A 27,556-nucleotide genomic window follows, 5' to 3' on the forward strand; every position below is an offset into this window, starting at 1 on the left:
TAAGAAAATTAGTTTTGACATTAAGGAGGATTTCAGTTAGGGCCTATTGAACAATCATATTTTCATGAAGTACGTCTACTCTGAAGGTCGGAAATCAACAATCTAAAACTAGCCTGGCTTTTGAATGAGGGATCAAGACCTATAGTTTTTCAGGTTTGCCTCTTGAATATTTACTATGTATCCTAGCTGACACTAGTTTGCTTTCAGCTTTCAAATTACCCAACATTAAACCAGTGTTCCAAATCCCAGCAGCTACAGGAAAGCTATGGCATACTTCTGATTTATTTTGTTGGGCACAAGATTAATGCAAAAGTACACTAGCACTGGATAACCTTCGCTGCAAATAAGTAGTAAAGCATTTATTTTCTTCACAATTAAACAGGATTCAACATGTATAATGGTGGAGTCTGAGCACCTAAAGATTTTAGTTAAGATTTAAAATGAATTTCTATTTATTTCACAAAATCTTTCAGTTGATAATGTTCCTTGTATATTATGAGTAGGTGTGCCAAATATCTCATAAAAATTTGAAAGAAATATATGATTTTCCTGGAAAAACATTGGACAGTTATTTTCAGAATGAACAAAAAAATGGTGCCCAATGTCTGTGCACCCATTCACCTTGCACACGATTCAGGAATTTTGATGAGAAAGGCTGCATTTTTTAGAGGCCATCACACGATATGCCCAAAATTCATTATTTTCTCACCATTTTGAGTCAGATTTTTTAATGAATATTTGTCTATGTATTGCAGTGTAAAGTTTGTGTTCGTTGTGTATCTTCTTTTATTAGAATCGTGCAGATACATTTTTCATTTCGGGCTGGCTACGAAAGTCTTATTGTTGCCCACTATTCAATGCATGTGTATTGAGAAAACCTAGAGCACAAGAAAATGTTTTACTTTTGCCTACTTATTATCTGACCAAGTCCTACTTCAAGTCCTACTTTGAGTCAGATGATCATGTCCGGACGCGGACCTCAGGGGCCCGTTTCTCAACACCTGGACAAGTTAGTCATATCTTTATCCACCAACCACGGAGTTAGTTCCAATCTTACTAAACCCGTTTCACGAAGGGTTTCCTAACTAGAATACCTTGATATCGATACTATCGGTAGAAAGAGCAGACGAGATGTAGCCTTAGTCACAAAATAGCATAATTTTTGAAAAGCAAAAATATGATAAAACTGCAATTATTGTGATTAATTTGGAAATACATCTAATCAAAATAATAGCAGAGGCAAAATATGTACCATGCATACTTAAACTATGAAGACTGGAGCATTCAATTGCTGAGAAAATCAAATTATGAATAAATCATTTCATGACTAAAAAATCATATGTGGACATTGAGATGGGTGTCCCCGGGATAGTAAATTTTGATAGTTTACGAAAGTAATCCACAATTGTTTTCTTTGTAAAATAATGATAATTATACGTTTATTTATGGTTCCAAACATCATCAAAATATAGTTTAACATAAATTTTTCAATTTTTACATACCGAAACACACGATTTGACAAATTCTTTGCATAAATTAGAGATAGAATTTATCAAAAATGTTGATAAGTGTCTGAAAACAACGAATACGAGTCCAGTTATGGATGACCTGACGTGGTAGAATCTTTATCGATTCAATTATTTTACTATTTCAAAATGAATGGTTTTGTTGCGTTTTACCAACAGTTTTTATAGTTTCTGTTGCATTACAATTATTATTGAATGATCTATCACACCTGTTTTGCAATGTAATTTCAACTTCTATGAATGATTTCATAAGATAATAATTTTCAAATTTCGAGGCACTTTTGCATGTCATAGTCTACCCACGTGATGCCAACACGTCATTAAGAAAGAAGTTATGACAGGTTCGGAGGTGTCATAAATATTTAGTCAGGTTGTTGTCCCCGATCTTGGCAAAGAGGGCTTCGTGAAACGGTTAGCTGACAAGTAGCTCACTATCTTCGATTTAGTCAAGAAGTTAGACTTATGACGGTGTTGAGAAACGGGCCCCAGCTCATCATATCTCCATGACATGTTCATTTCACCAAGTAGGGAGTTCGGTGACTTTTAGAAATCTTGAAGGAATCCCAACAAATATGATACCATCGGAAAGCTTGTGAAATAAGAAAAATGATGGTGCTTCAATCAACTCATTGTCTGATATATTGACAGAGATATTCCAATTTACAGGGGAAAATATGCAGATTTTGTTCTGTCAAAAAAAAATATTAAAGGCTTGTTTGACGTTTGAGTGAGGAGACAGTGACTTTTTTGAAAATCTTGAAGGAATCCCACCAAATTTAGTACCATTATTCATTAGAAAACTTGTGAAATAAGAAAAAGAATGGTACTTAAATCAACTCATGTCAAATAGTGAGAGATATTTCTGTTTAAAGGAGAATGTCAAGATTTTTTTTTTTTGCAGAAAAGGTAGTTTTACATAACCTACACAAAATGCAATGAATGGGACTGTGTAATCCTTTTTCAAGTGCAATGCGCTGCTAAGTAATATGTGAGGCGAGGCATGCCCTTGAATTAGGGTGTCTGAAGCCACACTGAAAAGTGTCAGCTTAAAACAGGCTGATTTAGGGGAAAATATGGCACATTTTTTCTGGAAATTCAGGCTGCTATAAAAATGTGATCTGAATTAATTATTAACTTGTGTTTGGCATGTATGGAAAGAGAAAATTCAGGGGCTTCTTTTGACATTAAGGACAAGTTTATAGGATTATTTGAAATGAGGATTTAGAGATAAATTGCAAACCCTTATTTGTGTGTGTGTTGAGATTGCCATTTTCCCATGCGTTTTCTATGGGAAAATGAAATTTTTGTTTTGCACAAATTTTTTCACTTTGTCGCAATTTTTCAGTGATCTGGTTTCCAAATCTTTATAAAAATCATACCATCAGAAAGAGCATAAAAATTCCTATTAAGCACTTTATGGACAAGTTTTTTGCTTTAATAATAAATTTATAACAGCTTTCAGAAGCTAAAAATTTGGATTTGTGTGTGTCCATTTCTTAACTACACAGTCTATGGCAGGGAAATGCTGAAAATTGACCTAATTTCATTCTTCTTTTTTGCAGCCAATAATTGGATTTAAACAAAAAATGTTAAATTTCTGTCAGTCTGATGGTTATTTCTCTTCAAATTCACAAAGAAAATGTGATATTTTCTTGAAATAAGAAAAATATTTTTTTTCTCCAGTCACCCTACTTGAATTTCACATCATTTTATTCATAGAACTTCAAAGTTTCTCATGGTCATGCATGGTATAGGTTTCTATAGGGTTTCTCCTCCTCCTTTTTAATGGCCTCCTACTTATTTTATACATGGGTGCGCAGACAAATACAATTTCTGAAAGTGGCATTTCACCGAACTCCCTGACGTTACACCAACACAGGATCAAACGCAAGGGACCGAGTCTGACTCTAACTTCTAATCTTAGCTTGCGTTTATGACTTTCTAATATCCTGTCAACTTTACCCTAAGGCCTAACCCTTTTCATAAGCCAAAAATACAACCTATACCTAAACTACCACTACAGCGAAAAAACATACGTTTTACTTACATAAATCTGTAAATCATGACCGTGAATCGGGGCCCTTTTCCACCGAGGTCTGCTAACCCGAGATCGTTCGCGCCTTAATACCGATAGAGGACGCACTTTCGGATCGGCGGAATCGATTTTCTGCAGATCGAGTGGACCAGAATTAATGTTTAATTTACTACGCTGGAGTGGACGGATTTGCCCCTCCCCCTTGATCACTGATCAGAAATACTGTCTTAATGAAATTCAATTTGTACTTTTCAATTTTCAACCAATTGTCATGTTGATGCCAGAGAAAACAAAACTAAAGAACATATGATTTATTTAAATAAAGATTTTTTTTTTTTCTTCATTCTAATAATTGATGTAAGAAGTAGCTTCTCGCCGCGGCAGACTTACTCTGATTATAACCAGAGTAAAAAAATGATACATCATCCCTCTGATCTGTCTCTTTACGTTTGTGTTTAGTTCTGACTTGAACAATGGAGAAGGGGTAACAATTCATGTGCTTTTATAAGGAGTTGTCCAGACCAAATCATTTTATAGACACAAGATATAACTTGCTTTTTTCATTGAATTTTAAAGATTCTAGAACAGGGACACTTTTGTTCCAGATTGACAAATTTATCTATTGTGCATGCTACTTGAAAAATCATAGCCCCCCCCCCCCCCCTAGTGGGGCGCTGCCTCGGGTGATAAAAATAAAAATTGACAAGGGATAATGAAGAAAGATGGAAAGAAACACAAAAGAAAAAAAGCCGATAATTCCTCCTCTCCCTTTTTTAACCCGTTCAGCTCCATTCCCCAAGAATAACTTGTGCAAGGGTCTATGGTAAACATGTATTATGAAACCACATGCCTTATGGGGTAAATACAAATATATCAAATACTGGGCCCAAATATCATCTAAAATAAACACAATCTTATATAAAACAAATATAAGCAAAATAACACAAACTAGAAACAATATTTCTTCTTTTCTTCAACTTTTATGTAGAAAAATGCCTGTTCTATTTCAGTATCAGGCCAATATACATGTACAATTAGTATGTGCACTTCAGGATTTATACAAAGAACATCACTTTGAAACAAGATGTGGAAAACTCATTAAAAATAAACAAGATTCACAGGATTTATGATTCAAATCTCACCCAATAGAGGTCTGGATCCAAAAGACACATTTTTTTTCTGGTACATATAAAACTCTAAAAAAGAGAATTTCTTTCATCACAAAAGACTTTTCTTTGATTTAGCAAGATTCAGCTGAGCTCCAGGTACACCACATTTTCATGATAATTCCATGACAATACTGTTCTGTCTTAAGCAGATTTAAATCATTTTTTATTTCATCATGACAAAATATTGAAGAAAAAAAACCATCTTCTAAGTACAAGGTCAAAAGCTTGATGTTTTTCTCGAATATTGATGATTGATACCTTCCTGATTGTTCAATAAACTTATTAAGTTAAATGTGAAACAAAATATTTTCAAAAAAGACAGATTGGATGCAACGCTTTTAAAAAGTGATTTAACTCATACTAGATAAGGGAGCTTACAGACTGGTGAGCAAGGAGATAGTTTTTAATGCAATTTTAGAATAAGGGCAATTGATTGAAATAATCAAACTTTTGTATATCCAACCCCTATTTTTTCCCATTTCAGTTCATTTATTGAGCTACTAAAGCCAGGATAATTTGAAAGAATAACATCGTTTCATATGAAGCGCAAAGCAAAAACAAATCATTTCAGGTAGATCAAGTCAATAGAGGGTTGGATAAACATATTCTATGGAATTGCAAAAAAGCTTTTAAAATCAAGCAAAACTTTCATTTATTATATATGATTTACAATCGGTATATGATTTACAATCGGTTCATGATTGTGGTAACAGCAAAACTATGGAATCATCTACCTGCTGGAGCGTTGTGGCCCAGTAGCTTAGTTTTCTGACTTTGAAATAGAGGGTCGTGGGTTTAAATCCCAGCCATGGTGTAATTTCCTTCAGCAAGAAATTTATCCACACTGTGCTGCACTCAACCCAGTTGAGGTGAATGGGTACCCGGCAGGAAGAAATTCCTTATATGCTTTGAGCGCCTAGGCAGCCCATCTAAAGCCGGGGTAATAATAATAGCAGGGCCCGCTGGGAGAACAGTTTTCAGAACTCAACAGGCTTCTCTGGGTAAATATACCTATATTATTACTTGCTGCAATCATTACAGCCTCCTCTGTTGACCAGTTCAGGAAAGCCATTAAATCCCATCTATTCTGCTATTGAAGGAAACCAAAACCCAAGAAGAGAAGCAATCTTATTGGAAAGAGTAAAATGAGAGGGACAATTAAAAAAAAGTTTCATCAAAATCGGTTACAAAATAAGCAAGTTATGGACATTTAAAAAGTCTTGTACTTTCTATGTGGATCCTCAAATTGGCAAACGTGCTTCAAAATGGCTGAATTTGTGGACAACTCTCCATTTCTTTTGTACACAAATTTTCAGATTTTCCCCTTTATATTACATATTTCACATTATCTTCTCCTGACCTTGACATAGGTGGTGTGAATTATATTTTCCCATGACATATGTTGTTCTCAGGAGGCAAGATGCAATTTGAAAGACAATGAAGAAAATCTGAAAATTTGTGTACAAAAAAATGGAGAGTTGTCCACAAAATCAGCCATTTTGAAGCACGTTTGCCAATTTGAGGATCCTCATAGAAAGTACAACAAGAGTTTTCAAACTTCCATAACTTGCTTATTTTATAACCGATTTTGATGAAACTTTTTTTAAATTATTCTTCTCATTTTACTCTTTCCAATAAGATTGCTTCTCTTCTTGGGTTTTGGTTTCCTTTAAAGAGGATAATGGATTGCATGGACTAACCTGATCATTATGAGGTGTTGAATTATTGTTTGAGTGGCCCAAACATAAAGTAGTGTGTGTGCAGCACTTTATAACCGAAAGTAAGAGGAGCAATATCAAATGTCTATTGGATAGGATGATGTTTTCTTTGCATCTTGTAGACAATATAAAACAAGTGGAACGCCTCTGGCAGTCTCGCCTGCATTACGCAATGCGATATAGCAGCAGTGGTTCCTTTTATGAATATTATTCACAGAAGAAAACACTAATATGATTATAAAATATTATGCCCATTAACCCAAAAGGACCTTTGACCATGATCATGTGACCAAAGACGTGCAAAACAATCATTGATACTTGACTATCCTTATGTCGATGTTTCATGAGCTAGATCCATAAACTTCCTTAGTTATGATGCCAATTCAACACATACTCCCAACACGGCCAGAGTTTATTGACCTTTAAATGACCTTTGATCTTGGCCATATTCCTGAAATGCATACAGGGTATTCAGGGATACACTGCTGCTCTTATGTCCAAGTTTCATGAACTAGATCCATAGACTTTTAAAGTTATGATGACAATTCCACAAATACCCCCAACATTACCAAAGTTTGTTGACCCTAAATGACCTTTGACCTAGGTCATGTGACCTAAAACTCGCTCATGATATTCAGGGATACATGGTTGCTCTTATAAGGTTTATCAGAAAGTTTATTTGATTCTTCACAAGTAGATGTGTATTATGAATTTTCTTGAATTCTACAAAGTAGAATTTATATTTCTATGAATCATTGTCTTCAAATTCCTTTCAAACTTGCAATGAGAACCATTATCCATGAATGCTTTCCAATCTCCAGGAGTGCATATATCTTAAAGGTAGTGCATTATTGTTAGATCCGCAGTTAAGACTACAGAGAAAACATGCTGCTTCCAAATAAATGCACAGGTCATGTAAGTGTTACAGTAACCAGGTAACAACCAGCAGGTTCGTGCCAATCCGGTTAATGTATAGACTTATCCACACGTTTCATGGCAATGGACTACCTCTAAGCTCTCACGTGTTTTGATATACCAGCGACTTACTAAAGTATAGTATACTGGTCACTTTCCACACCTCGTCATCTTATTTCACTAATCAAAACAATCATCTATCTAACCTTCTAAGATGTCCCTGAGCATATACCTGTCTGATGATTAATCGCCATTAAAGTACCATTGCTGAGATTGCTCAATCACCCATTACAGTTACCCTTCTTCAATATGGCGTGTCCCTCCGACTCTGTTTCTTCCATTCCTCTTCCTTCTTTAATAGCAACATCAAATCTTTAAACCAACCACTGCTCTGTTCCAATCATTTTTTTTAATTTCAGCTATATATAGACAAATTCTACAATTACCACACATGCACTAGTGTGTTCCCAACACTACGTTGAATGACAATATTTTGATATGAATTTTAAAAATGTAACCTGAAAGTGTTAACCTGATTCCAATGAAGAAACGAAATAAACCCAAGACTGAAAGTACACCGAATTCCAAACCATGATATGCAGTTATATCAAGTAAATTTCTTTTAGTACAAAGAACTGATAATATCACAATTATTGAAGTAACTTTGTAGTCTGAGAATGTACCTTATGGATTGGAAGCTTGCAAGATAATTCACTATCTTAATATTTTTTTATTGCTGACTCAATTTAAGGATTTTACATGATCATTTAAATCCAATTATTGACAATAACAACAAATCTGGGTAAGCATGAAATTTTACAATTTAAATCACAATAAATCATAAAATAGAGTGAAAGCAAGGGTGGTTGATTCTTCACTCTTGATATGTTGAAAGCCACACTACTGTGACTTGATTTTCAAAGAAATTGTAATAGCATGTGATATGAACATTCAAATCTATAAACCTTAACAATCAAATTTCCAAATAGCTGATGAGTTCTGAAATTGAAATTTCAGTCTTATTTGAGACTCCCTGTAAGGATAAAAGCAAATTTAATTCCAAATTGTAATGACGTCATCACTGGTTGCGACATGAAGCTGATTTTTCTACGGCTACAGGGTTTGCAGCAAAGCATAATTCTGAGTTTGGTATTAAAAAAGCATTATGCCAAACTACAAAAATATGTCCTTATGGAATTTACCAATTTCTTGGAAATCGCAAATTATTAGAAAGTCGTATTGGATCACGTAGTGTGTGAAGGGTTGTAAGATCCTTTGAGGAAAATCCTGATAGTCACCCTGAAGTGCAGCTGTTCCTATTCATGTTGTCACATATACATTTTTAACAGGTTTCTCTTGACGTAGCTTGCATCCTTCTCTTGACTCCTGTCATGTGCATCATCTTCACACAAGTCCATATCTGACAAACAATATCAGCTGGATTTCCTATTCTTGCATTGCGTGTTCGGATCATACAGAAGCATCACAAATAAAGGGTTTCTCCAAGTCAAGCAAGCAATAGACGAAGATATGGGGTATTTCACCAAAATCAAGCAGGTCGTTGAATATAAAGTGGTAGCTTGAATGTATCCTTGTCAATGGTAGGTAAATAGGCGGGAGATGAAGCAATGATCGGTAGGTAAGCTGACAAATGCATAGCTCCTCAGCTCGGAAGGGAACATCTTGCGAAGACAAACACACGCACACACAAACAAAGATACGTTCCAAGATGAGTTTGTATTAAAAACAGAACAAACAAGTTATTCTCTGTGTTCCTAGACTCAGTGCTCATTGTGAATGTTATTCATCCTTGTTGGAATGTCTGAATATTTCTAAGCAGCATGATCAGTCACTATCAGAATTAGCCGCCATTGTTTTTTTCCTCTTTTTGGCAGGTTTTGACTTGAATTTCACCTCCTCGTCCTACAGAAGATATAGAACAAAAAAGAAAATTGATACCAAGAGATGAAATAAACTGCATAAGGGTAGAGATAAACTCTACTGAAAGAATGTTGCTTTTGTATTAATGACTGTGAGTAAATCTTGCTCCACTGGCTTTGGTGATATATTTAATGAGGTTTTTTCATGACCCTTAATCCAAAATGTTATGTATGTTAAATGAACATTTTGTAATTATCATTCAGAACAAAACCTCTCTTTGCCACATGCAAGATTCATCAAGTAAGTAAACTTAACATAATTACGTACACAAATATGTTTAAAAAGAATTAATTTGAAATATTTTGATACTTGAAAAATATTGAAATTATTTTGGTAGCTGCCCATCAAAAGAAATCAATTTACATTTGTATTGCATGAGCCTTGTAAACAGAGCTGACAACATTGTGCAACCAACAACAAAAAAAGGATCATAATGGCAACACAAAGGAATTTCCAACAAAAAGAAAAGGAATTTCCAACACGACCCTTAAAAGTTTTAAGAGTCGTGAATAATTATCCCACGCTTATAAATAGCAAGAAAACTGTCATTGTTTGTCTCATACACCCTTATGGATCAAATGAAATTTGATTTTACCTCTGATGAAGATGATGTATCATCATTGACAGGTTGGCTTTTCCTAGCCCTAGGGCTTGTGTTACCGGGTGACCGCCTGGCTAGCCGACTCCTGGTTGTCCTTGAAGCATCCTCAAAATCATCTACTAGGGCAAATAGATCACTATACCTACAATGGAGAGAGAAAAATAAAATGCTTTGTCATCTACTAGGGCAATTTAATTAAGATTTATGCCTGCAATGAACAGATTACTGCATGAGGTGAAAAATGATACATTGAATGAATGAAAAAAAATCCATTATTTGTTATATATGACAAAAACTAATTATAGAGTTTTGTCATTTGTCATAATTGAATTTGGATGTAAAAAGTGCATGCAGCTGAGCGAGCGCAGGGTTGTCACACACATATATGTATTTTGTTCAATTGCTTTTTAATGTTATTTACATTCAGTTTCCAAAATAAATTACCATTATTACATCACCTTTGAACAAAAATCCAACATCCTTAGGTTTCATAATGCACATGATAAAGACTTGATATCAGTTAGTATATAATATGTTGACTTACTTTGTTTTTTGGTTCTCTGTGCATACGTTTTGGAACTGTTGCAGACCTTGTAATAATGGCTCTTGGCTGAAAACTGAAGTGAGGGGAAGAAAAATATTACAAATGTCAAAATTATCAATGATGATAGATTAATGTTTTTGCAAAGAATTAAAAATATTCAATTCTTCTAGTACTAAGTATACTAAAATCTGATCACATTATCAACATGTTGATCACAAAAAAATGTGTGTTCAAGAAGAATCATTGGTATGCATTTGAGAATTTCTTTTTAGGGTCTTCAACTTTCTTAATAATTAACTTGTGGCAAGCTTATACACATGTAATTTCAATACATTGCCATATTTCAATAATCAAAATGTTAATTGCAAAATTTGTCATTGCTACACATAGAAACTATTGTAGGTACTTGGGCAAGCATTTATTGACATTTGCCACTCTCTTAACTAGGTGAGGTAAATGGGTAGAAATTCCTGGAATTACCTGACAGCTGTGTAATGATATCATTACTATTTCCTACCTTGTAAGACTGTTTGCATGCAATTTATATTCTTACTGATATACATGTACTTTGAGATTATTAAAAAAAATGTGAATGGGATCATTCTTATGCACAAACCTGGAACTATCAACAACTTAATTTCATCATTCTTATCGGATGTAATTTCTTAGAAAATAGGATCCAATGGGTTAAAGATAAATGAAAGAGTAGTAAACACTGCATTTCATGAGATGGTCTGTAAAGCAAAGGTTTACGATAAATACCAGTTGTGGTAACAATCTCAAATTGAGTTCGAACAGAATCCGATGAAATACCATCAAAGTGTTCGTATGTATAAATAAAAAATATGTGCCAAATAGCTCTAGAAGCAAATGAGTAATTGCTGAGAAATGAGCAAAATAAGCATGGAATTCCATCAAATTTCCAGTATTTTTCGAAGCAATATTAATACTGTCTCATATATGCTTTTTTTGTGTTAGTGTTCATCAGAATTATCGATTTTGAGCTAAGATTTCATGATTTTACATTAATGTACCAGATCTAGATGTATGATAATATAAAAGTTTTGACAAGTAACCTTGATTTAAAAGACTTTCTCATGAAATAATTGTTTGCTGCGACTACTATCTTTTACCTTTAATGGCCACTTGCACCATATCATCCTAGATCTACATCTGGTATGGCAGTGAGTCCAAACTTCGCGCGTGTCCATACTTCGCGGACGGTCATTATCTAAAAAACTAGCCAATATCCTTAAAATTTGACATCATCAACGTGAAAAGCGACCTAAAATTACCGTTTGGTGTAAGTTTCTTTAGGATGAGTTCAGTATTCATGAAAATATTGGCAAAAGATCGGCAAATTTGTCACCGTTAGCTCCCGTTTTAAAGAAATCTGATATTCTCAACAAGCATCACGATATCACCATTTTGCAAGCAGAAATCATCAAAAATGTGAGTTAAATGTGGTACTAACCGATCCTAAAGCATTTTGCCATCAATCTGATATAAATATTTCACTTTTTGAGCTTGAGCTTTTGTTTAAATGTCCACAAAAACTTTGGTCCGCGAAGTTAGGTCACACTTTTTCTGAACGCTTTTCCAGCACAGCGCGCATTCGCCGATCGGAACAGAATTTTGAGATCGCGATACCGGCAAATCCCCTTGACCTACTTTACATTTTCGTCCATGATTTTATAGTTTACGATCTTGCCGTCAATGTGGTAACTATTTCTTGACTTGGTTTTGTATATATTATGATTATTTTGTGAAAAAATTTAAGCCTGATGAATATTTTTGAAAAGTGCGCAAAGTTTGGACACCCCATCATACAGTAACATAAACTGAACTTTGTGAAATCATGAAATCTAAGCTGAAAGACAATCATACTGAAGACAGTGTATTGCTGGGAAAAAGGCCAAATAATGTGGTGAAATGTTGTGCTTATTTTGCTTATTTTTCAGCAATTACACAATTTCTACCGGAATCCTTTGGCACATATTTTCAATTCATACAGACAGACACGTGGGTGGTCATTTTATTGGATTCTGAACGAACTCATTTTGAAAATTCTTACCACAACTTGAATCTATCTTTAAACCTTTATTTCAAAATAAAAACCTGTAATCCCTCTCCCCACACATGACTTACACAGTGTTTGTCTGATTGCTGATGTATGCCTCAGTCCATCTAGGTGTCCTAAGATCTGGAGTGGTGTAGGGTAGGTCTGCTTGGCTGATTGTCTGTAGACACATATGATAAAGAATTGTAACTAGTAAATACAGGATCATAATGGGGAGCATTTCATGAAGATATTTAACAGTGGTTTTCACCAAAAGATGTTATAAGCTACCGGAAATCCTTGCATCCGATTGGCCGAGAGTAATATTAGTCAGTGAAAATCACTGACAACACTCATCATGAAATGCTCTCTAGAAGCATTAAGAACATTCTGAACGGGTTCAATATAAATTTGGGATTACATATATATTTTGTTGTTATTCACCTTTTTTTTTTTTAGATCATTCTTTGGGCCTGATGTTGCCATCATAAAATGATGAAAAGTGGCCCATGACTGCCACATAACGTGACAATAGTAATTAGATGGAATGGGCAGTCAACCCAAACCAATCATAACCAGGGTCCGAAGCCACTTGTTCCTAGGACTGAAACAGGGTTTTCCCCTTCACAGCCTGTATGGAAGCAAGCTAGGGTCGTCATCCCCAAAGGGAGCCTGGTCAGCAAGGAGCCAAGGTAGACAAGCTAGTAAAACCTTGACTTCTAACCTCACCTTTCTGTCATATGAATATGGCTGCATCAACATGCCTTACTTGTGAGGGGCCTACACAAAATGGAATTTTCTCTACAATTCAATGAATTATGTCTTCTCCAGCCTGCAAAAACTTGGAACTTCTCGAAATGAATGTTAAAGAGCTTGAGATTGCAAAACTCTCCCATGACAGGAATACTTCTCTCCCTTAATTCTACTCCTTATTCAAGCCCAGAATGGCAGATTTCCCCAAATAAGGACGAATAGTTCGGAATTTCAATGAGTGATGCAAAACTGTGCATACGAGCTAATGTTTGGAATATTTGCATGATATATATTTTCGATTGATTAGTAAGTTTGTTTATATCTGTAGATTGTTTATATATGTGTGTATACACCATTCACCATCATTATTATAATTATTATTATTATTTATATAATTATTATTATCATTACTATAATTATTATTATTTTTATTACTATTCCACGTCATGGATTAGAAATCTCAAGCTACTTTATGGGGAACTTACTTCTGTCGTATCCTCTTAGCGGCATTCGCTGCTCTGGTCATGATCGACTTGAAGACATCCGCTAGGTGTGGTTCATCCTGCGAAGCCCAATGACTCAAGATGGATGTCGTCAATCTATCGCTGTGGTCAACCTTCCTACTCAACAGGGGTTTCAAGAACTCTTGGGTTGCACTACAGGATTTGGGAGAAAATGGTGAAGAGGATTGAGGATGGTTGGAGAGGAAACTGATTTTGACGGTATTATCATTATTATTAACAGACATAGCAAACTTCGTAATGTTGACTATGACCTCAATTTTGAAATCACCTGTAACATCAATCAGGGTGCTGTAACATCAGATAAGTGAATGATTGTACAATTGATAATTAGGATTGACTGTACAATTTATATTTGTAATTGATTGTGCATTAATTTACAATTGGTTACACATAATAACCAATGTGGGCACTGTGACACAAAGGTTTGCAATCAATCGCTAAATACCAATGACCAATCGAGATCATTGTTGCATGCATACTCTGTTTAAAATACTGACCGGGACCCAATCAGCGCATTTCTTTCAAATTTGCAATTCATAACAAACCTTTGTATTACGGAGCCCTGATTAGTCCTAAAAACTAATCATATGATGCCTTGTATTACAGGGTCCATGTGTAAAGATAGCACAATAATGTTGACATTTCTAAATTTTAATTATCATGAATATCTGTTGAGTATTATCAATATCAAACAGGCACGTTCCTGAATGATTTGCCTGTTTTCGGGGTCATGAGAAACACTGATATCATGGAGGTCCGGTGTATAAACAGGTTGATTATTTTATGGAATCTGGGGGCCGTTTCATAAAGCTGTTCGTAAGTTAAGAGCAACTTTAAGAACGACTGGTGATCCTTTCTTATGCGCTTAACCATCGCCAATGAATATATCATTAATCACAAGAAAGGATCACCAGTTGTTCTTAAAGTCGCTCTTAACTTACGAACAGCTTTATGAAACACCCACCAGCAATTTACTTAACCAATGAACAGTCAGGTACAACATGATACAAAAATAAATTGCAAGAATGACTTACTTTTCCAGCTTCAGCATCAACAGCACATTTGCTAATGCCTCAGGGTGTTCTGTCAAAAAAAAGGCAGACATTACCAATATATTCATCCATTTTATTCATTTCTGTTTTAATGCTTGCAGTAATGTATTGTAGAGGGAAATATATATTACAACATAGATAGTCAATTCATAGTACCATGGAGAAAATACATAAAAGATGAAACTTTATCGTGCACACCATGAGACATGCATTAGCTATTTATTATTTTTTTTGCTAAAAAGTAGCTTCTTGACAGCGTGAAAACTCGGTCAGGTTGGTACCCATGCTCTGCCATACAATCATCCTGCCTCGCCCTTTCATAAAACGAATAATGTACAGGTTTTGAGTTGTGAAGGTAGTGATGATATAGGCATCTTATACATCTACAATGTTGTTAGAAACCCCTCAGCTAGCAACTCGTGCTTACTGCACCATTATGAAAAATTCACCCAAGTCCGTGGAATGAAATACAATATTGGAATGTGTAGACAAACAAGAAAAGCACAAAATGTGTGCCTTTTTCAGTCTTTCAGCTGCATCAGCTAAAAAAGAAATACAAAATTAAACCAAACAACCAACTCTACTCTACCTAAAATCAATATCATACAATCAGTAATATCCCAACATACAGAATAAAACTAGACAAAATCCTTTCAATAACATATGTGCCTTGGAGTGAGGAGTTCCAATCAGCAGGCGTTGTGGTCACCAGGGTTGGGCTCAATTACTTTCTTCAATTACAATTACAATAGAAATTACGTAATTGAAGAAATGTTCAATTACAATTACTTTTCAATTAAATAACATTTTTTTTCAATTACAATTACCAATTACTTTTGTCAACTACAATTACAATTCAATTGCTTTCTAAAGTCATAAATCTGATCAATTTATATCTTGTATGTAGCGCCACTCATTTTGTGCACTTCTTTATAGCAATAGTGTCTCTTCTTTCCTCCTTATCACGGGAAAGGATACAGTTTCATGCAAGAGAGCACTATATAGCTAAGGGAAAAGAGAAATAAGCAATCTAGAGTAAATTGAATAATGAATTAAGTAATAAAGTAATTTAATTGAATGTAATTAAAAGTAATTGATGGTAATTTAAGTCAATTATGATTTTTCAAGTCCAATTACTTTCCCTTTGAAAATTTCAATAACAAATTACAATTACTCTAAAAAATGTAATTAATTAGTCTCATACGTAATTGATCAATTATTTTGTAATTGAGTCCAACCCTGGAGGTCACTAGGCTATATGAATTGCCTATACAAACAATTAAATAATTTAATATCAAGAGCAATGCAAAGAGTAAACAAACCTTTGTACTTGAGTTTGGGTATGAGTGAAACCAGGTTTTTCACTTCAATATCATCGTGAGCCAGTAATAACTGCCATACACAAAACTGCTCAAATGTCTCCCAATCTAACGTATCTTCTGTAAAATGGAAAAAGACATTAGAAATGATGTATGTAATGTAGCATGTCTGTAGATAACATGCAGTAACATGTTCATGTGGTATCTCCTCATCATATTCTGTCATTCAAGAATTGGAAATGAAAATAGTCTCTGAAATAATTTCCATGAACTATCTATTTCAATGTCATTAATTTATCAAATCAAATAGCATTCAAGTATGATGTCAAACTGGGTAATTTGCCAAGATGATACAATAAACATTCTATACAATTTGTTATTTCCATGTTAATACTTTAAATAATCAGCTGATGAATCTTCTCACTCCATCCTGCTGCTTGACCACATTCCATTCAAAACTTTATCATTGGGAAAGAATCACCTTGGACATGGATGACGTCAGCACTTTGGATATCTTTAAGCAGTGCTGGCGGTGTTGGCTCAGTCGGTAACGCGTCTGCCCGTCGAACCAAAGATCGTGGGTTCGAGTCCACCCCGGGCGGATGACTGAAGCCAGTGCGTTGTGTGTAAACGTCTCTCCCATGTTTCATAGATGCAGGCTATGTTACAATGGAAAACACTCCGTCCCTCGGATAGGACGTTAAATGGAGGCCCCGTGTAGAGGAGAGTCACCACCTTTGCACGTTAAGAACCCACTGCACGTATAAGTATATTCGTATAAGAGTAGGGGGAAACCCCGGTGTAGTGGTCCACCTGCATTCCCCCCAATCAGTTATATCGGGAGGAGAGACCTGCGGGTCATAGTGATTCAGTTCCCTTTTCGCCTCCCAGGCACAGGTGACGCCAAAACAAAAGTTCTTAAATTTAAATGCTGTTTGGTAATACATACCTAAAAATGATGCTACTTTATCTTTGTTGAATGTTACCAGACTACCTTGCATCACATCACAAATAAGGCCTTGTAACTGCGATATGGAAAAGATGACATTGAGTATGAATGATGCAGATTTCTTTTGTCTCATTTCGTATGAGATGTTTTAATATTTCATAAGATTAAAAAATGAGTACCAGAATATCATCAACATTAAAAAAAAGACAATTCTACATAAATACTAACTGGTAAAAATATATATCACACATGTACATGATCATAAGTATTTTGATAACCCACTGTGGGATTTTTTTCCCCCACTGGATGACACAAATAATGCAATGCAAAAACGATATGGTAATTGAATATTGCAAACACATTAGAAAATATATTTTAAGCGAAGGACATACACTAAATAATAATGGAAATAGTCGAGTAATCCAATCAAGGGAAAATGATGGATCAAAAGGAATGGCAAATTGAATATCTTAAATTGTTTTAGGGGGAAGTCAACCCCAATCACAAGTTGATTTGAATAAGAGGGAGAAAACCAAACAAGCCTAACACTTTAAAATTCATCAAATTCAGATGTAAAATAAGAAAGTCATGATTTTGAGTTTTAATCAATTTCACAAAACAGTTATACGCACACCCTGGTTTGTATGTAAATGAGGAAACCAATATTTCACTCACTATTTCTTTAGCATTTCACAATATGAAATATGTTAATTTTCTCCTCATTAAAATGTGAAACGAGGTTTGATTCCTCCCTAAACATGCGGAATTGCTATTGCAGTAATGTATTGAGATTCGATGAAGAGTTTACTTATTGTTGAATCTGTAAAAATTGAAATATTGTACACAATAACATAAATACAAATAAAGAGTGACATAATCAACTCTCTCATTTGCATATTCAATGTGTTATGCATGTAACTTTTTTGTGAAAAATAAGTGAAATTATAGAATGTCCTAACATTCTCATTCTACATCCGATTTCAATGAAATTTTCAGTGTTTGATTATTCTCTTTTTATTCAAATCAACCTGCTTTTGGCGTGGACTTCCCCTTAAGTGCACATGCCCAAGCTACATAGGAGATAAGGAGTAAAGAAAAAAAAAATTACCTGAGCAGAATCTATGCAGGATACAATGATGTGAAGAAGTTCTAAACATCCCATCGATGTATTTGCAAACTGGAATTAAAAAAAATGATAAATAATCTCTTTGAATTTTAAGGTCCTTGGTTCAAGGCCGAGTTAATGCATTCATGACCTTTAATGGGAAGGGACTAATCTTCAATATTCAGATTTACCATCACTGCCTGGATGGTCTTCTCACAAATTCATTCTTTTTCAGCAGTTGGATACTAACAATCATTGACAGTCATCCTCCCATGGATAGGCCTCATAAAAAAAAGTCTGCCTCATAACTCAAAGATATTCGCAAGACCCCTCTGTTACTATGTAAACTTCACAATTGGCAAGTAATCCTTGTGTTTTGGTTGGCTGTTGAAAAAAAGCCACCATAACAGTTCCCTTTGATGAAAAAGACATAATAATTGCAAATGCAACAGAACCATGTTGCTCTATGGACATTTAACTATAATTTTGTAAAAGTTGTGGTTTTGTCAGTCTGAGGAGATTGATCCAAGGCAAGTTTGTCCAATGATTTAAATCTAGTTTAATCAAATTTAGTACCCATCGAACGGGGATGGCCCTGATTCACCTTACACTACCCACCAGAGGCAATATCCCTTATCCTCTCCCACCACTTGGTATGATTCAGTGCATCCTCCATTATTAAAGGGGAATCCAGCCTTGGCCATAAAATGTTTTGTTGGGAAGGAGAAAAATAAATTAAACAGATTGGTGAAAGTTTGAAAGAAATCGGACAAGCAATAAGAAAGTTATAGCTACTTTAAAATTGAGATCATTAATAGTATGTACATTTCAAATTGGCAACTGGGTAAGTAAATTATGACAAGGGGCAAGGACAACTTTCCCATAGGCCATGTACTTTATTATCAGGGATTTGTGGTTTCCTCCCAAGTACCCATTCCCCTGGGGTAGTAATCTAAATATAACCCAGGAAGTATATTGTTTTATGTCCTCATGAAAGAAAAATATGATTTGAAGTAAAACTTATGAGAAAAATGACATTTTAGCCATAATATGTATTGGAGTACATGGAAGAGTAGTCCTTGCCTTACATCACTATGACATCCCATATACGGCCATTTTGAAGTCTCCATGAGTATAGTGATTACCAATATTTACAACTTTTAAAAATTCATAACTTTCTTGGTGTTTGGCCAATATTGTTCAAACTTTCACCTATCAACTTGTCTGATTTTTCTTATTCTTATAAAACAAGTTTTTATTTGGGTTGGATTCCCCTTTAAGCAAACCCTCCTACTCTCCGCCATTTGCTTCTTCCATGTCATCTTTGGCTGTCTCCCCCCCCCCTTCAAACTACCCACCTTAAACTCCAAAGCCCTTCTTGAAACATGCCCATTGTTTCTCCTCAACACATGCCTACACCAATGTACCCCATTATATGTATCAGACATTAAAGAGTACTTACTTGGGTGTATACTGGAGGTACTAAGTAGCAGAGAAGATTAACATCATTGTCTTGACATTCCTGTGAGGATAGAGAATACATGATCATTTCATTAAGTCTGTTCATTAAATGTTCTGGATTTCCAATTACAAATCTAAATGTTACCAATAGATATTATCTATTTTGATGTTATTATAATCATTGCATTTCATATATGCTTCTGAGCGACAGACTGCTTGTATATTTGAAATAATTATGACAGTTTGAACAGTGATAATTTCATAATTTTGCTACATAATGTCGTTCACATTAATTTCCTCCCCCCCCCCTTCTTCATCACCTTTAATCATTCTGTTTTTGTTGTTATATCATTTCTATTAAATACCAGTAGTATAGTGGTTTGGTCTATATTATTGACATTACTTTCACTACCAGCACTTCCAGTTTACTATAATACCTTTACCATAATTATTACTGATATTATTATTACCATGAATTTTCATCGTTTTATGATCAATGCATCCACTAGTACTCTAATACCCCTACAGGTAATTGTGCTTGGTGACTTGGTACAAATACTGAAGTGTTGACTAAGATTACCTGAAAGTCTTTGACAAGGCAAGCTGAGAGATCCCCTGAGCCTGTGTTTTTACAAACCTCTTCATACACATGCAGTTTGCTGTCACCATCTTTACTACTGCAGAGGCAAAGGAACAAAAATATATTTGATTTTTTTTTTACATATAGGATATTCGCAGTATCGAATTCCGAGGTACCACATGATAATTAGAATCAGGAGTGTATACTGTAAACCAGGTAATTCTTCAGGAATATCTGCACAAAACTTGTGGGCTAGACGTACCATTCACATGCACCTTAACCTTGCATCAAGCAAGCAGGAAGTAGAAATGATACCTCTTCATTCACTAATCCTTTCCAATCTCACTAGCACTGAATGCGACACAAGACATTATTACCAAAACAGGTTGGCAATTTGCCAGGAAATTTAGGTAGTTCCTGCCCAGGTGGGAAATACTGGGAAAAAGTTGTAAATCCTGGGAAGTTCTTGGGATGTACCGTGATGTATGGGAATATGCTTGTGAAATGCCATGGCAATACCTAAAAATATTCAAGAAGCATATTTCATAGTATTTCGTTGCATTTCCAACCATTTCCCATTTGCCGTAATAATATTGAGGCAGAGTTTACCACCCGTGTTGTCCACTTCAGCCATCCCTGCCACCAATGGCAGATAATTCAAGAACTGAGCAAGATGATGAGAGCACTCTGCTAAGTCAACATTCCATAAATCTGATACAATCAAACTTACCTTGCATGTAAGAAGAAGAGAAGGAGGTAGCCTAGCTTGGGTTGTTTTTCATACATGATACAGAATAAGATGAGGAGTTGAAGAGGGCAGCTGTTATCCTCTGTATCTTGACTAAGATTCCTGCAATGATATATTGCATAACTGTAATTCACCAAGTAATTAATCTTTTGTAACTGGGGCCAGTTTCATAAAGCTGTTCGTAAGTTAAGAGCGACTTTAAGAATGACTGGTGATCCTTTCTTATGCGCTAAACCATTGTCAATGAACATTTTTATGCTTACTATTCACCACAAGAAAGGATCACCAGTTGTTCTTAAAGTCGCTCTTAACTTACGAACAGCTTTATGAAACACCCACCTGTTCATTTCATTATTTATATCTAAATGTAACAAGAATACTTATAAATCCTTTTCCAACCATCTCTTTATCTTTTAACTGCATATGTACTCTCTTATGTGAGTGATATGCGTTATACAAATAATTTAATTTTTTTGTTTACACATTGTATAAGGGGTTATGTAGACAGTGTTGTGGTAACTGGGTGATTTCAAGTCCGGTGTTGACCTTTTGGTGTTGGTGTTAGGTCAATTTTTACACGAGTATAACACCAAACATAACATGAAGATGGTCCCGAAAAGTCATTCACTGGTTGTTGAGATGTCAATAATGTGATCTGGATCAGTGTTACAAAATCTGAATAAGTTTTGGAGCTAGGGGAAGCAATCCAAATTCCAACACTAACACCAACACCAAGGCCAACACCGGACTTGAAATCACCCAATGTGCCTGGATTGAAAACTGGCTAGGGCACTATAACCCTAAGCAAGGAAGTTAGTTATATTTATTGCCGAATTAAAATTGCTTGGATGTCCCAGATGTAAATCATCATATCTGATTGATAAAATCTGTCAATCCCCAAAAGATAAATACAGTGTTATTGTTTTTTGGGGGAGAGACAAAATAAATAGTTCATGAATCAGAATTAACTGAAAATGAGCAGGAAACAGAAACATAAAGTAGAAATTTTATCCCCTTGAATGCTCAAGTAGATTTGATTTGGTGAAGAAACATTGACACTAAAAACAAAGGTGAAACAGAACAGCACTTATTCCATGGAAGCACAATATGCAACACCTATTAGTTAAATAACTTATACATTGAAATATTTGCTCACAGTCCTTAGATATCCAAAAGGTATTCCAAGTCAAGTTTTCAGTGCTAAGGCCTTACCTGAACATCACAAACAGTGGTTTTCCTAGAGCATCTTCCATCGTTCTGTGAATAAATGAAAAGAACCAAATTCAATCTTTTCTGATAATCAAGGTATCTAACCTGCGGTGAATACATGGTTAATAAGTAAAACATATTAAAGCATTTGAATTGGTGGTTTTATTGTCATATTTTGTTTCTTTTCTTTCTTTCTCCAAACTGCCTTGAGCACTTTCTCAAAATGGAATTTGCACAGTAAAAACTGGATGGATTATTATCATCGAATAATGACAAGAATCATAATATTCAACTTTTATAAAAAGCTTGTCACATCAGAACAACACTTAATAATGAAGGCTTGCTCAATAATGAGTTGTGAGTTTTGTATATGGTACATTTACATTGTGATAATAAAATTAGTTTGTAAAAATATATCTGCCTGCAGAGAGTGACTTATTGAAATACCGGGAATATATATATTGTGTATTAACGGTATATAAAAGCAGAATCTACATACTATATACAGACCAAGGGAAATAATACTTACTCTTCATTAAGTTCTTGTGGTAAGATGTCCCCTGTAAACTGCTGGTCATAGAGACTACACAGAAATAGAGCTAGAGGGGTTGCTGCATCACTATCAAAGTCATCCTGTAATGTGAGAAAGACAGAGGGATGGAATAATTTAATCAGAGCCAGGATGGAGGGAGGAAGAGGCTATAGCAAATGAAAGATAAATCAACAAATAAATTATAATCTTTATTACTATAGCCGCAATTCATGAAAATGTTTGGTGCTCTGCTTTGTGACAAGTCCAAGGTAAATATAAAAAAAATACATCTCTTTGAATTACAACAACGTTTTTTATTTTTGAGTGAAGAATAAATGCATCTTCAAGATCAAATCAAATATCAATATCAGATCTAATACATTTTATTTATAAATTTAAAATTTTGACTGTTACGAGGCTTGAAGTTTAACTCTGACAGTGCCAAAATATTTAGTTTCTATCGGAGTTAGGTGTTTATTGTACAAATTGACAACTTTGAAAGAGCTGATTAACTATTATGGCATAGACTTACCATTTTCAGTAATGAGGTGCACAGTTCTTGCATTGTCTCACATTGCAATTCCATATCTTCATCTCTGTCAATGTGAATAAAGTGAACCAAAAAAATATTAGAAAAATCACAGAATTCCCAACTTTGACTATAAACCACAAAAACGTACAAAAGTGACATTTGTAAGTTAAACAATACGGTCTGTTTTAGATTTAAATCTGAGAACTGTCCAATTATATTTAATTTAAAAAAAAAGGGAATTACAGATACCCTCTCAGAAAGTCTTCAGGTGGACAAGTATAGAATTGTAGTCCTGCCGTATAGCAATGCATTAATCATACAATATTTTCATTATTAATCTATATAACTCCATTCCTGATACTATATCTAAAGTTATGTATTACAAGCTTTGACTTGCATTAATTACAAAAAACTCTGTTAATATAACTGCATTAAGACCCCAAAATACTTTCCACCAGATAATGCAAAGCATGTATTCTTTTATTTATACACATCAGATTCACCCAGAGTCAAACATATTGCTGTGGTAACATGATATTTGAATGAGGAAGAGTTGCCTCTACAATTTCTACATACCTCACTAATGCTCGAGGTTGCAAAAACAAAAGAGTGATATATGATTTATAATAAAGCAACTTTTTCCTCACAAGTCAAATTTATACCTTTGCTCATGAAGTAATGAAGCCATTTCCTTAATCTCTCCTTCCATCTCATCTAGAAGGTGGTCAAAATTCACCTCTTCTTCTTGCTTGATCGGTCTGAACAGCACATCAAGAGGGTTTATCCGCCCACCTGTCAAAGCAATATCTTTCAGAATCAGAGCTGCCAACATTGGGATGATAGAATCCAGTAGATTTCGCGGAGGTATGATTTTGTGAGGGAGCGGCGGAACGTTGTCCCACGGATGAGAGTTTTGGGTAGCAAAACACATTAAGAAACAACATTTGATAGTAACCGACAGCTGTCTAAACCATCAAAAAAAATTCTGATAGATGAAATCAGAGCTGCCAACATTGGGATGATAGAATCCAGTAGATTTCGCGGAGGTATGATTTTGTGAGGGAGCGGCGGAACGTTGTCCCACGGATGGGAGTTTTGGGTAGCAAAACACATTAAGAAACATTTGATAGTAACCGACAGCTGTCTAAACCATCAAAAAAAATTCTGATAGATGAAATGCACATTAGAGAGAATTCATGAATTGTCATTGACTAAATATACACTTCAGGCAATACAGTAGATTTTTTAAATAATTCATAAAAGAATGCATTCAACATTAAAATACCTTTAATTGGCCAGAGGGGGAAGGGGCTGCAGAGTGCAGTAGTGGTAAACATGGTAAATGAGCTTTATATGTCATTATGTGGACTGTTTAAAGTCTCTGAGCCTGAGGGATTCCTGTGAAAACTGTCACACAGTCCCATTCTGCTTGAAAAGTATCTTTATACTTCGACAAGTATTTTGTCGTCTTGGTCTTGGATGACTCCATCTCCATGATCTCCATGGTCACTGGCGATGCGATTGTAGTGTGGATAAATCGGGACGGGGCGTGCTTCGCACAGCTCAGCCAGCCACTGAGCCAGCGCCAGGCTAGCTCACTCACGAAATCCGATCAACCCAAGTGAAAGTAGGCGAAAAAATCTCCACTTTGCTTCTAATTTTTCAGGATTGTCAATGAAATTATTCCTGAAACTGAAAGTCGAGGTGAAAAAGTAATCCACTTGTTAATCCCATCGTTGATCAACAGTTTCAGCTCGAATAAGGCGCAAGCAAGCTTACAAAAAATGCCTCGCAGTGCTCTTGAACTTTCCTTCTCGGAGCTTCCTGGCGCAGCGCGGCCGGCTGGAGCCCCGCCGGGGCGCATCGGGGGCCATGTGCATGGAGTACCGCTGAAGAGTTTTCATCACACATTGCAGAACCCGGAAATAAAATGGCTTGTTAGACTACTTCACCAGTCGTTCAGTAAAATTATCTTCATTTACATGGGAAATCAATGTACGATTATACAAAAACTGGTAGAAGTTACTGGGTAAAATGAAAATGTGATAAGGAGGTTCCACGTGGGTGTTAGGGAATTGAACATGCTAGACTCGTTAAACAGTCGTTTGTATGAATTTTACAATTTAACAGCTAAAAATCCTGATTATCCGGGAGATTTTGGCATGGGGTCGGGAGAACAGGAGATTGGATCGCAATCCAGTATTCTCCCGCAGGATCCGGGAGACTTGGAAGCTCTGTGAAATGCACATTAGAGAGAATTCATGAATTGTCATTGACTAAATATACACTTCAGGCAATACAGTAGATTTTTTAAATAATTCATAAAAGAATGCATTCAACATGAAAATACCTTTGCTTTAATTGGCCAGAGGGGGAAGGGGCTGCAGTAGTGGTAAACATGGTAAATGAGCTTTATATGTGGACTGTTTAAAAGTCTCTGAGGGATTCCTGTGAAAACTGTCACACAGTCCCATTCTGCTTGAAAAGTATCTTTATACTTCGACAAGTATTTTGTCGTCTTGGTCTTGGATGACTCCATCTCCATGATCTCCATGGTCACTGGCGATGCGATTGTAGTGTGGATGAATCGGGACGGGGCGTGCTTCGCACAGCTCAGCCAGCCAGCGCCAGGCTAGCTCACTCACGAAAGAGAAAATGTTCGAATCCGATCAACCCAAGTGAAAGTAGGCGAAAAAATCTCCACTTTGCTTCTAATTCTTCAGGATTGTCAATAAAATTATTCCTGAAACTGAAAGTCGAGGTGTAAAAGTAATCCACTTGTTAATCCCATCGTTGATCCACAGTTTCAGCTCGAATAAGGCGCAAGCAAGCTTACGAAAAATGCCTCGCAGTGCTCGTGAACTTTCCTTCTCCGAGTTTCCTGGCGCAGCGCGGCCGGCTGGAGCCCCGCCGGGGCGCAGCGGGGGCCATGTGCATGGAGTACCGCTGAAGAGTTTTCATCACACACATGCAGAACCCGGAAATAAAATGGCTTGTTAGACTACTTCACCAGTCGTTCAGTAAAATTATCTTCATTTACATGGGAAATCAATGTACGATTATACAAAAACTGGTAGAAGTTACTGGGTAAAATGAAAATGTGATAAGGAGGTTCCACGTGGGTGTTAGGGAGTTGAACATGCTAGACTCGTTAAACAGTCGTTTGTATGAATTTTACAATTTAACAGCTAAAAATCCTGATTATCCGGGAGATTTTGGCATGGGGTCGGGAGAACGGGAGATTGGAGCGCAATCCAGTATTCTCCCGCAGGATCCGGGAGACTTGGAAGCTCTGCAGAATGTTAGCATACTGCCTTCTTGTGCTTGGTATCTATTTTCAAACCTGAATGTTTATAGCAGTGGTAGTTATCCAAGGTTTTGAATCCAGCTTTGACCTAATGGCGGGTCAGAGCAATCATCTCAACCCACTCCTTCCATGATAGCTCAATTGAGAAAATTTGTAACATGTGTGTGTTTGCATAACTGAGGTTTTAGATGTGCATTAATTAGATATGATTATTGTCTGGGACCGACCTTTAACATCATCATCAGAAAGATGTGATCAGGGCTTGGACCTCTGCATGTAGTCTTATTCAGTTTAAACAAGAAGTTTTTCACCTTATTACTCGGGGGGGGGGGGGGGGGGGGCATTATGGCCCCCCTCAACAATTTTCGCGATAAATCCGGGCAAATTTCTTTGACTGTGCCTTGCACTGACTTTTCACTCAAGTCTTGCACAACTTTGAAGACACAATTTGCAACACCCAGGTATGCGTTTACGAAATTAAACAACATTTCCTAAGTGCATTTCAGACAAAAAAAACTACTTAAGAATGTGATTTCAAGTAAAAAGTTTACACAAATATGTTTTCTGCTAAAAATTCATAAATGAGTGATTTGTTTTTGCTTTTATTGACAAGTTATTTAATTTGATGCTATTTATGATCAATATAATGTGGCAGACAAATTTTGTTTAAAAAATATTGAAAATTAAAAGGTTGAAAAAACAGCAAAAACTAACGAGATGAACAGTCAAAGTAATCATTTTTCTTTCCAAAAATATAAATATCACCCAGATTCATGGTCATTTACAAAAGTTATGGCAGTTTTACTGCGACACTTTCTCAGCGGTTTCAGGAAACCCTCTCGTTAACTTTGAGCGTTTTCGAGGTAACTCAAAACAAAATCGGCCGATAATTGCACCTCTCCACTACGCCTGAGTAAAAGGAGCACCGAATCAGTGGAGATGAGGTATCTGTATTTCGTTTAGAAGCTGTATGATAC

General features: G+C 35.6%; 2 protein-coding genes across 2 annotated transcripts in view; both read right to left on the minus strand.

Moving 5' to 3' along the window:
* The window catches only part of LOC129260340 (small ribosomal subunit protein bS16m-like), a 6,970-nt gene extending 3,312 nt beyond the window's left edge, over nucleotides 1-3,658 (minus strand). The window contains exon 1 of the mRNA XM_054898337.2: nucleotides 3,574-3,658. The gene's annotated coding sequence lies outside the window, so the exon portion shown is untranslated. The remainder of the gene's footprint in view (nucleotides 1-3,573) is intronic.
* Nucleotides 3,659-6,577: 2,919 nt separating this feature from the next.
* The window catches only part of LOC129261601 (integrator complex subunit 3-like), a 38,362-nt gene continuing 17,383 nt past the window's right edge, over nucleotides 6,578-27,556 (minus strand). The window contains exons 17-32 of the mRNA XM_064100167.1: nucleotides 23,935-24,064; nucleotides 23,273-23,336; nucleotides 22,738-22,841; nucleotides 22,212-22,256; nucleotides 20,982-21,101; nucleotides 20,252-20,348; nucleotides 19,673-19,732; nucleotides 18,214-18,282; nucleotides 17,106-17,181; nucleotides 16,160-16,276; nucleotides 14,820-14,868; nucleotides 13,747-13,917; nucleotides 12,598-12,689; nucleotides 10,450-10,522; nucleotides 9,900-10,047; nucleotides 6,578-9,286 (exon numbers count right to left, since the gene is read on the minus strand). Of these exons, the coding sequence (XP_063956237.1) occupies nucleotides 9,209-9,286; nucleotides 9,900-10,047; nucleotides 10,450-10,522; nucleotides 12,598-12,689; nucleotides 13,747-13,917; nucleotides 14,820-14,868; nucleotides 16,160-16,276; nucleotides 17,106-17,181; nucleotides 18,214-18,282; nucleotides 19,673-19,732; nucleotides 20,252-20,348; nucleotides 20,982-21,101; nucleotides 22,212-22,256; nucleotides 22,738-22,841; nucleotides 23,273-23,336; nucleotides 23,935-24,064 (1,493 nt within the window). The 3' untranslated portion in view covers nucleotides 6,578-9,208. The remainder of the gene's footprint in view (nucleotides 9,287-9,899; nucleotides 10,048-10,449; nucleotides 10,523-12,597; nucleotides 12,690-13,746; nucleotides 13,918-14,819; nucleotides 14,869-16,159; nucleotides 16,277-17,105; nucleotides 17,182-18,213; nucleotides 18,283-19,672; nucleotides 19,733-20,251; nucleotides 20,349-20,981; nucleotides 21,102-22,211; nucleotides 22,257-22,737; nucleotides 22,842-23,272; nucleotides 23,337-23,934; nucleotides 24,065-27,556) is intronic.

The sequence above is a fragment of the Lytechinus pictus genome, chromosome 5, assembly GCF_037042905.1.
Source record: "Lytechinus pictus isolate F3 Inbred chromosome 5, Lp3.0, whole genome shotgun sequence".
Taxonomy (NCBI): domain Eukaryota; kingdom Metazoa; phylum Echinodermata; class Echinoidea; order Temnopleuroida; family Toxopneustidae; genus Lytechinus; species Lytechinus pictus.